The sequence below is a fragment of the Nicotiana attenuata genome, unplaced genomic scaffold (genome assembly GCF_001879085.1).
Source record: "Nicotiana attenuata strain UT unplaced genomic scaffold, NIATTr2, whole genome shotgun sequence".
Taxonomy (NCBI): domain Eukaryota; kingdom Viridiplantae; phylum Streptophyta; class Magnoliopsida; order Solanales; family Solanaceae; genus Nicotiana; species Nicotiana attenuata.
In genome coordinates, this window is record NW_017670791.1 from 25,524 (window position 1) to 36,756 (window position 11,233).

Here is an 11,233-nt window from a genome sequence, read left to right on the forward strand (position 1 = left end):
TAGGCACAGCAGGGACCACAGAATTTAATTAACAAGGCTTCCAATTATGGAATTAATTTATAATTTTCGAAATTAATATCCACCATAATTAATTACGAATTATTCCACTAAAAATTCGTAATTGCACTCCTTATTCAATTTCGAAATTCATCCATTAAATCTTATTTAACTCCTCATGTTAAGATTCAGATACTAATCAATTAAATTAAATTACTGACGATTTAATTTATTGATTATTTCCTTTAGACTTTCGCTTAACTTATTTCATGTGTCGGATACAAAATCCACCGGCCGGGTTTACACATGAAAACTTATAAGCTTTCATAAAGGTGTATCATCAATCTCTAAACCGAGACATGGATTCCATCAACTAACTATTACTTCGCCAATGTACATTATTATTATCCAATTTACCAGGCATATTGGCCCAAGAAAGAATTTCGCCTTTTAATAAATCAAAACAATAATAATATACACAGCTAATAATAATTATATCAAGATTAAGAGTATAAGTACATTTAATGGCTTGAGAGTTTATTTTATTAAGTCAGTATAAAATACTTATCTCTACTTGGTCCGTTCAATACATACAAAATGTACTAGCACAAGAATTTGGAATTAAACCATTCCCATAATCAAGATAAATTATATTTAATCTTGCGCTACAATCATTCCTGATGGTTTGTCCAATTCCATCATTAGATTGTGAGCTCAAACTTTATACTTATAAGAACCGATGATTTAATCTTCCGTGTATAAGCTAAACTCTATACACTAAATCATCTACTATATAAGCAAAGGACACCGACTAATATATGATCTATTAAAACTTTATTAAAATTGAATGAACAATATTATCATAATAAATACTATATCTAAACCAAATTCATGGTTAATAGTATATATCCCAACAATCTCCCACTTAGACTTTTAACCATGACAATTGTCAGAATATACTATATCTAAACGCATGGTTAATAGTATATACCCCAACAATCTCCCACTTAGACTCATAACCATGCATCTACAACTTTCTCAGGCATTCTTTTACATGACTATTAAACATCTTCCCCAAATAAAGTTTTGTTAAAGAATCTTGCCAAGTTATTTCTGATGCAATATTTGTCCAGTAGTGCTTTGTCGTAACCATCTAGTTTGGTATTAAACTCTTCAGGGATCCTGTTACTGAAACTATCCCAAGAGTGTACACCGAACTATGATTTTCTTTAGCATTCTCCCACTACGACGAAGTACTACTAATATTACCTTCATTACCTTACGGCATTGAAATATTAGTGACTTCTTACTATAGTGTTCACTGTTCAAACATCACTCCCACTCGATAAAGGCATATTATGTCTATTAACGTTCTTCCACTACTCAAATGCAATGGAACGTCAATTCCGGCTTGTGGGTTTTGATGTTCTTGAACGTCAATTTGCCTTATTTTTGGATATTCAATAAGCATGCACCTTCCATTCTTAGTTCCAACTTACATCTCCGCTTTCCCTTTCAGCACATATGCAGGACAATCCTATACTTATAAGAACCGATGATTTAATCTTCCGTGTATAAGCTAAACTCTATACACTAAATCATCTACTATATAAGCAAAGGACACCGACTAATATATGGTCTATTAAAACTTTATTAAAATTGAATGAACAATATTATTATAATAAATACTATATCTAAACCAAATCCATGATTAATAGTATATATCCCAACAAGAAACACTCCCCCGTGGTGTAGAAACTGTTTGGGGGGTCGGGAAGATGACGGGGGCTTCTTTTCCTTTTAACTTTTTTCTTTTTTCAAAACTTTCCTTTTGAAGTTAAATCTACGTGTCTCTTTCTTATTAGTTATTCTGGCGTGTGAATTACACACATCTATTGTGTTTGGATGCCCAAAATTTTAGTGTCTGAATGACACATTAAAGGGTTGGTTGGAGTATTTATATGGAATGATCTTAAGAATAAGTGTTAAAGTGGAAAGTGAAAATAAGTTAAAGGGGTTGCCAATGTATTCTGTCTTTTCTTTTTAGTCCGAGTTTATGTGATTATATTTCTTTTCTAGTCTATTTTCAGGGGCGGTTCGATATTATCCGAGGCCTAAAGCAAAGCCTTAATAAGATGCCTTATTATAATGAGCATCGTTGTTTGGAAAATCAGATGAGTTTGTAAAATGAAAAAAAGAACGAGAACCTCGTTTTATAGAGTACAAGAAATTAAATGAACTAAACGTTGATTGCATCGCAATTGAGATGAGAGAACCCAGAAAATATATTTCCTCCATACCAACTTATGCGACAACTTTTTTTTAGTCAGTCCCCTTTTTATATTTTGTAATTATCCAACTTTAATTTTTTTATCATTAATGAGATGATTTCTAGTCATACAAGTTCTTATGGTTTGTTTTAGATCACAAGTTTCAAAAGTCTTCCTTTATTTAATAAACTTCATGTTCAGTCAAACACCTGCATATAAATTGGGACGGGGAGATTGTAATTTATAGGAGGAAAATAAATGATAAATTAGATTATTAGATATGGTTATGTGACTAATTAATAAACAGAGAAAAAATAATTCAGTAAATACGTAAAATAAGATTGGCATAAAACTATTTTGGCTATATTAATTAGAGGAAGAAACTAAGTTATTAAACACTAATATGAAAACAAAGAAATAATTTATCAACAATAAGAAATAATTATATAATTTATACTCCCTCCATTCATTTTTACTTGTCCACTTTGGACTTTTCACGTCCCTTAAGAAATAATAATTGTAACATGTATTTTACCATACAATCCCTAATAATGATAGCATTTCAAAAAGTCATGAGAAATAATTTTGAAAATGAGCAATTAATGATAAGGGTAAAACATGAAGAAGAAAAAAAGGATTGTCTTTCTCTTGATTTAGTATGTGGACAAGTAAAAGTGAAAATGTATTTTTGGTATAGTGGACAAGTAAAAGTGAACGGAGAAATACTATACTATATATAGAGAAATAGTAATTTTGGGACCTTAAATTCTGGGGGCCTAAAGCAAGTGCTTTAGGGTCTGTCCGGCTCTGTCTATTTCTATTTAAATTTGAAAAAAAAAAACTTAAATGTTTCATTTACCTTATGGTATGTTTGGTACTAGGAAAAATAAATTTCATCATATTTTTCTAAAAATTAAATAATTTTTTACTTATTTTCTTGTGTGGGGCAAGTAAACACAATATACTATCACAAAAACATTTATATACAATCTAGTGGGAGTGTGAGGTTGGTCGGGGGTATGAGGTGGTTGGAGGTTGAGGGGGTTAGGAGTGGAAAGGAAACAAGGTTGATGGGGTTAAAAGTGGAAAGGAAACAATTAGCTTGGAATGCCATTTAAGGAACTCGTTTTTCCAACTCCCACCGTCATTATCCTGATTCTTAAGAAAGATGTTTTTCCAGTAAAACAAATTTTGCTAAACATTTAACCAATCAAACCTGGAAAAATTGAAAACCTTCAAACAAAAACACCCTTAATGAGAAACTTTTTGCATCCAAACAAATATTATTGCATATTTAAAATAACAAATTTCAAAAACTTTATAATTTAAGACCACAAATTTCAAATATATTCTTTTCTTTTTTAAACTCCAAATGGGTTCGAATAAATTGAAAATATAAGAGTACTACTTATACATGGAATTCTCGAAGAAATAATCCAAATAAGGAAACAATGAAAGAATCAAATTGACCAACTTGTCTAATCGCTCTACATAGTGAAGAAATTTCATTGGAAAAATTACCAACGAAATTCTATAGCAAGTCAGAAGATATGCAAGTGCACCATTCTCAGGACGCAATTAATGGATTAGCTATTTATTTTGTCATAAAAAATTAAGCTCAAAAAGCTAAAATTCAGGACGTACTGGCTAATTCTTAAATAACAGCCCTTTAAAGTGACTACCTAGTATCATTTGTACTCAAAAGTTGGAGCACAACTACTAATAGCGCCTAACGGTGATAGTTCACCCACCTAGTAAACTATCACCGCACTCAAACGAGGACAATATTAGTAGTTGTGCTCCAACTTTTGATTAGAAATGACACAGGTAGCTAGGGGTGGCAAAATGGTTAAAAGAAAACAGTTAACCACCCATATTATCCACCAAAAAATGGGTTGGATAATGAACTTTTTAAAAACGGGTCAAATATGGATAAGAACCATATTATCCATTTAGAAAATGGATAACCAAAGAGTAACCAATGGATAACCAATGGGTCTAACTTATACATTTGTAAAGCCTCAAATTGGGGATTCCTCAAGTTAGGGAGACTAAGAATTCTCCCAAAAGTGATCATGTACAAAAAGTCATGAATAATATGGGTAACCCATATTATCCACCGATTAACCAATTTTTTATTGGTATTAAATATGGATCGAGTCGGATAATTGATCCGTTTTTTCATTATCCATTTTCGACCCGAACCATATCCGACCCGACCCACCTGTTTGCCACTCCTACAGGTAGCCACTCTAAAAGGCTCTATGTACGAATTAGCCATGCTGAAATTCAGCTTTTCAATTCAATTTTCTAGGACATAAATGTACTGAGTTGTCTTGAAATTCGAATTTTTAGTTTAAAATTTCAAGACAAAAACAAACACTAGCTAATCTCTAAATTGCATCCCTGAGAATGACTATATGTGCACTTACCCGCTAACGAGGACAATATCACGGCATCTCATTTATACAAATCGCGTTGAAAATGATGTGGAAAAAAGACAGATATTGTCAATTTAAAACTCGAAATACAAGTATTCTGCCATAGACATACATTGTTCAATAAGCAAAAGAAACATTGTTGAGCTACAGGTGATAAAAAAGTCCACCACGACACAAAAATAAACAATTTCATCTCCGTGAATGCGCCACTTAAAAGAGAGAAGTTCCCTTTCCCTTCTTATCTCCACCAATCTCAAAGTGCTTGCACCTCTGCAAAGTCGGTATCAACATAGAATCTCAGGTATCAGCTATTACAATGATGAAAAGGAAGATTGAGAACCATAACAAACCTTGATTGGGTGCTGGGACACATGTTTGCAACCCTGGCATTGCAACCTTAGCACAATCTTCTTGGTAGTTTTGGCCTAGTTTTAGAGGAATATCGATTTATGAGATGAATACCAAGGAAAAAGATTATTATTGACCAGAATTAGTTTTAACAAATGTTAACGTGAAATCTCTTCTACCTTCTTGTGGAAGACGGGTTTCGTCTGCCCACCATAACCAGACTGCTTGCGATCATACCGACGCTTGCCTTGAGCTGCTAGGCTATCTTTTCCTTTCTTGTACTGTGTAACTTTATGCAGTGTGTGCTTTTTGCACTCCTTCGACTTGCAGTATGTCTTCTTAGTTTTTGGAACGTTCACCTGCAAGTACAAGTTTAAAGAAATTTAATCTCATTGCTTATGCAACATCAGTTAACTTACGGAACTGGTACCCATGTGGAAATGTTATAGCTACATTAATATGCAGATCACAGGCCAAATACAAACAGACCACAACAGAAATGAATATATTGGATCCAGGAACTGTGATCTAGAGTATGCAAATGCCACTAGACAGAATTTCTCAATATGAGAGAGCCATTCCAAATAGTGTCGACCATAATTACTACAATCTTTTTCAGAAAAAAGCTGGCTTAACTTGAGAAAAAAAAAAGATGGAACTCGAGACATTCTTTTAAGATAAGTGCTTTAGCTTTTATTTAATACCAACACAATACAAGGAAAAAGGTTTCTAGGGGTACCACAAATAATGGATTTACTAGTTCTTTTTCCACCAATGATGTAGGACGAGTCCTACCTAATTCATTGCACTTGGGAATAGAAGGGTCTTTAGTCGCTCAACAACAATTGAAGAGGCTAATCGAGAGGCTGAATTCTAAAGTTGACTGCATTCATTATTATTATTTACAGTATTTAACTAAGATACTCTTGATGGCATAAGCTAATGGAATCTGCCCTTGCACTTCTAAATTATATTGACTTTTATAGCAACTCTTTCTCAGATGAAGTAAATAGAATTCTATCAAGCTCAAATCATCCGCCCAAGGTTGGGCGGGTTATTGACCTGCCATTTGTTGAACTCAACCAATTTTGACCCAACCCATTTAAAGTTGGGTTGTTTTTTATCCTAAATTGATCAATGAGTAACTTTGCCAATATATCTTAGAAATAAATTTATTTTTTTGTTTGATATGTTGTACATGACTATACAAAAACAACCCATTAGGATCTCACTGGTGGGGTCTGTGGACGGTAGAGTGTACGCAGACCTTACCCCTACCCGGAGGGATAGAGAGGCGAATTGTATATGACCATAACAAAAGAAAAAATATTTTATTTAATAATTATACAATTCATAAGAAAACAACATATATTAACTAAACATTGACAAGAGTTGGGCGGGTTGGGCTATGACCCAAATTTTAGCCCATCTTGACCCAACCCATCTTAGCCCAAGTAACTTTTGGGCGGGTCATTTGACCTGTCCAATTATTGACTCAACTTGTTTTGACCCGCCCAAAATTGGCCCAGCCCGCCCATTTGACATCCCTATATAAAACACAAGGAGGCAAGGACGCAATGAATTCCAAAACTGAATCACATCGTTTACAACCCAATAATTAGAACAGCAAAACTAATTTATAATACTTCTAGCACTTCTAAAAAGTTTAGAACTGGGTTACTGAGCAAATATCAATCAACTGAGGAAGGCACATGACAAATTAGTCCATGAAATGGCAGACTAAACAAGCATTAAGTATCAGACATGTGAGAACTTTCATATACAAGCAACTCAGTGCAACTCATTGAATCAACAGGAACTGCACACCATGCAGCATAGGTATAGGATAGTTGAGACTTTATTCTGTAAATAATTAAAATGCAGCAATAGTTTTAACACATCTCACAGAGCTGCAGCTTCCATTCTATATCTATGTATCTCCCAGAGATGCCGCATCAACTCAATGAAATAATGTAAGTAGAAATTGGTGCTCAAGTAAAAGAAGTTCATTACTGGAGTGACCTTTTGAGTGCTCATCCACAAATCAGAGGAAAAATATACTTTCATACCACAAGAAAAGCTTATAAACCCATTGTAGAAAGAAGAAACATGCAAAACAGAAATATGTTTTCCATGAAATTAATAATCCTGTATATATGTGTCCTCACAGAAAGGCCCTGGTACACACTATCACAGGTCTTACTACCAAGTGCTTTACAAAAGCTTTACTGTTGCAGGTGCTAACAGAGCAGCTCTGACTCTTTTATTATGGTATGTGGTCCATGACATTAAGTTTTTGTCTGATCACTATGCAGACAAAGACATTTCTTGGCTCTGGATATTAAGACTGGAGCACCAAAGCATAAAAAAATAGTTAGGGTTAAATGTTATTTCATGCAGTGGCTCTACTTTCCTTCTTTAGGTTTTACATTATTCCTCTACTCTTCTCTTGCCTGGCAATAAGTCAAGCGAGTCCAAACTTAGCCCTTTATTTGCTGTTAGGATTTCACTAGGTTCAGCCTTTAATAGTAAACATCAAATAATAGATGCAGTATTTGATTTCCAGGATTCTATTATGTACTTTAAAACTTTCACCACCTTCTGATATTTTAGATCTTTCTTTTTCTGTTTCTTTTTCTTTTTTTCTGTGGATAAGCTTCCTGTTTTTAGATCTTTCAGGTCAATGTTTTATTGCTATAGTTTGTTATGCTTCATTGAAGAATTTTCATAGGACTAGGAGTGGGTAATCACGCCTAACCAGGTAACAGCAGATTGCTTGTTACTTAAATCACTTATGGTGTATTCCTAAGGCCAGGTTACAGTGTCTTTTTCTTAATAAAGACGAGGTTACGATATCATATTTCTACACAAACAACCTATTATTCAAACAAACATGAAACCAGAAAGGATTATTGAGATAATGTGTTTGGCCGAGCGAAAATAAATATGTATCATACATTAAAATCATGCAAATAGAATGAGGTGTGTCATCCACAATATGAAACCAATACAATTAAGCTTATGCAAGCCATATAATTAACAAGAAGCATAACATCCTCAAACAAAATGCAAAAGAGATTATACCCTGTACATAGGCAATAGTATTAAAATGTCGTACTTTTGTTTAAAGTGCAGTACAACCTAAATTCTGAATATATCTGTATCAGATCGGGAAAGAATCAAGTCAAATAGAGGTCATTAACGAATTGATGTTCTATTCTGGAAACAACTAAAAAAGCCCTGCTAAGTTTGAGGTGTCGTTAATTAAACTTTCCTTGATCCCCCAGAATCAGCCTAAATTTAGAACACCATTGATACTAAAATTAAGCAGAAATTTAGTATATAAATAAGTTCAACCTAAAAGCTTCAACACCCTTTGAATTCTTAGATTTCCTAAACCAAAGAGCATAGGCTGAAAACCCTTCCAAATAATGCATAAATAAGCACCTTTCAGCATATTGCAACTTAATGGCAAGTATAAGGGAATAAGCTAGCCTTAGTAACAATCCAAAAGTTGCATTCTAAACGTTGAATCAATAGACATTTTGAACTTTTAAAGTATCAAAGTCCATGATAGTCCATATGTCAATACTATACTATACACCAACCTAAGCCTCAACTCCAAATTAATATTGCTCAAAACAGAGGCAGATCTAGCGTGTAACAGATGGGTTCACGTAGCGTTTGACCTGACCCTACATATATTAGAAAATTCACAAAATACCTATATATATATATATATATATATATATATTTGACTGTGAACTCAGTTATAAGGTTACAGTAGGAATCTATAAATATATGATTGTGAACCCAGTTATTATTGTATATTAACTTAAAGTTACTCTAGGAGCCCATAACTTCAAATCATGTATCCGCTTCTAGCTCAAAATCATGCGATCCAATGCTGCTCTACCAGGTGAAAACAAAGCATGCCTAGGTGAGTGCATCGCAATGAATGCATTCAGAGGAATCGAGACAAGTGACGTTAATTACACCTTTTTCGAAAGTATGAGCTTCTAGTAACACTTCGAGAAACAACTCCGCAAAATACATCAAATTTATATACTGACGAAGACCAACTCCAAGTTAGCCCGAATGGGCTATACATGTTCTGCTCTATCACAGCGGAAGTGACATGTATCTAGATAGGCACGTCGGGACCAATAATAAATCTGATAAACGACTAATTTTACTGGAACTACTTTTCCTTGTTTGCAAAAGTGTAGACAATTAACTGTTTGAATAACAAATCAGCAATAACAATGAGCACAGTTTTAAACTAACAAGTATTTATGAACATTTCATTTTCTCACTTCAAATACTAAAGCTTAAACACTCACAGAAGCAGCAAGAGAGAGACAGAGAGAGACAGAGAGAGAGAGAGAGAGAGACAGAGAGAGTTACCATGGTTGGAGGCTGACTTCAAGTAAGGACAGAGCTGCAGTAGAAACCACCTTTGCTTCTAATGGCGTCCAGAAACCCTTGAAAATGAGGGAAGACGACACCATTTTTATATGGTTAGGGTTTTTACTGGGATCTTTTCGATTATGGGCTCCTCATATAAGTAGCCCATGGTAATTTCGGGCTTAATTATGGACTCCTTAGCAGTGCCTGTTACTTGCCCGTCCTAAATGGGTCATTTGCACAAATGGCCTTTCTTGAGGCTATTATTTTAAATTATGTCTTCCGCTAGTTCAATGGAGTAAATTTGTCTGCAAGAAATTTTAAAGAGGCCTAAAAAAGGACTTTATCAAACAAATAAGAGGAATTTTCAGAAATGACTATTGTTTAGCTACCACGTATATAATTATTTTTTATAGCTACCTTTCAGTTGTTAAGGTAATGTATTCGATGTATTCGAGCTACTGTAATCATGAATACAATAGCAAAAATCGGCTAAAAAATAAGGTAGTCCAGCAGTCAGCCGATGTATTCACGTGTATTCATACCATGTATTCATGAATATAACCTAATAATAGGTTACTCTAATTGTTTAATAACGGAAAGCTGCTAATTTAATGGGATACACTCCTAATATAACTCACCTAAATCTATTATAACACGCAGCATTATCAATCCAATTAATGAGGAGATTTATCAGACGCTAAACACCAAAAAATAGAGCATTATTCAGAATTTCGGTCCCTCTTTTTTTTGGATACAATTCGAGCTTTTCTTTTTCTGACATTGTTTGAGGTTCACAATAAACCTAGTGTTTGTATTCAATTTTCTGTATATGAATACATAATGTATTTATGCCGGATACAACCTGTAATAGTAACCTACTGCCCGCATATTTCATAATAAACCTAGTGCTTGTATTCTGTCGTATCTAACAGTTGTGTTCAATGTATTCAAGTTTATTTTGTATTCACAATATTTTATTTATTCCTAATACATGGTATTACTGCTTTATTGAGTATATTTCATTGGTTATATTCATTGATTTTCTATTTGTATTGAGAGTATTTTACTGTATTGTTGTTTTAAATACAAATGGATACAGTTAGGTTAAAAATACAGATGAATACAGTTAGATTGAATGCATAACTAATTGATGAATAACATCAAAATGCTAGAACTAACAATGTATTTAAAAATGTTGTTTTATGAACTCAAATACATATAAATACATCTAAATACAACAGTCAAAAATTACTGTACAAAATAAAATCAGTGTATGCCTTATCGAATACATATAAATACATCTAAATACAAGAAGAGAAAACCACTGTACGAACTAAAAATCAATGTATTCTGACTTGAATACATTTACATATACAATTAGGGTCACTGCATATTTTTGTTCTCCTTTCGACTTCAATGGTTGCTGATTAACCTGCAAATACAGGTTCCTCTTGAGTGATTTGCAAATCGAAAGGTGGCCCTTTGAAATTGTGTGCTTTAGTGGATATTCTGCAGAAAACCTAACAAAGCTTTTATAGTATCGAAAGACGGCCCTTCAAAATTGAGTGCTTTAGAGGTTATTCTGTAGAAAACCTAACAATAGTGAATATTTAAAATAAATAAAAAACTGTTGAAGAGAAGAAGCTTTAACCGATCAAAAACCCAAAAACTTTAACACTTACACAACTTTTTGGAGCAAAAATATTGAAAATTGAGGAGACAATGACGCTGATAAAGAAGAGAGACGGGCAGAGAATTTTGGAGCAA

At 33.5% G+C, this 11,233-nt stretch overlaps 1 protein-coding gene across 1 annotated transcript; it reads right to left on the reverse strand.

Annotated features, from left to right (window-relative positions):
• Positions 1-4,734: 4,734 nt before the first annotated feature.
• Positions 4,735-9,581, reverse strand: LOC109243366 (60S ribosomal protein L44). The gene is made up of 4 exons (XM_019410289.1): positions 9,464-9,581; positions 5,236-5,415; positions 5,059-5,133; positions 4,735-4,978 (listed from the first exon to the last, which is right to left on the reverse strand). Exons 1-4 carry the CDS (start codon positions 9,464-9,466, stop codon positions 4,919-4,921), a joined length of 318 nt encoding a protein of 105 aa, XP_019265834.1. The 5' UTR covers positions 9,467-9,581; the 3' UTR covers positions 4,735-4,918.
• Between the last annotated feature and the right edge of the window lie 1,652 nt (positions 9,582-11,233).

Coding starts and splice junctions, on each gene's coding strand:
- LOC109243366 (XM_019410289.1), bottom strand. Junction 5,134..5,235: donor AACCCGTCTTCCACAAGAAG/GTAGAAGAGATT, acceptor CTCTAAAACTAG/GCCAAAACTACCAAGAAGAT. Junction 4,979..5,058: donor TGTCCCAGCACCCAATCAAG/GTTTGTTATGGT, acceptor CCGACTTTGCAG/AGGTGCAAGCACTTTGAGAT.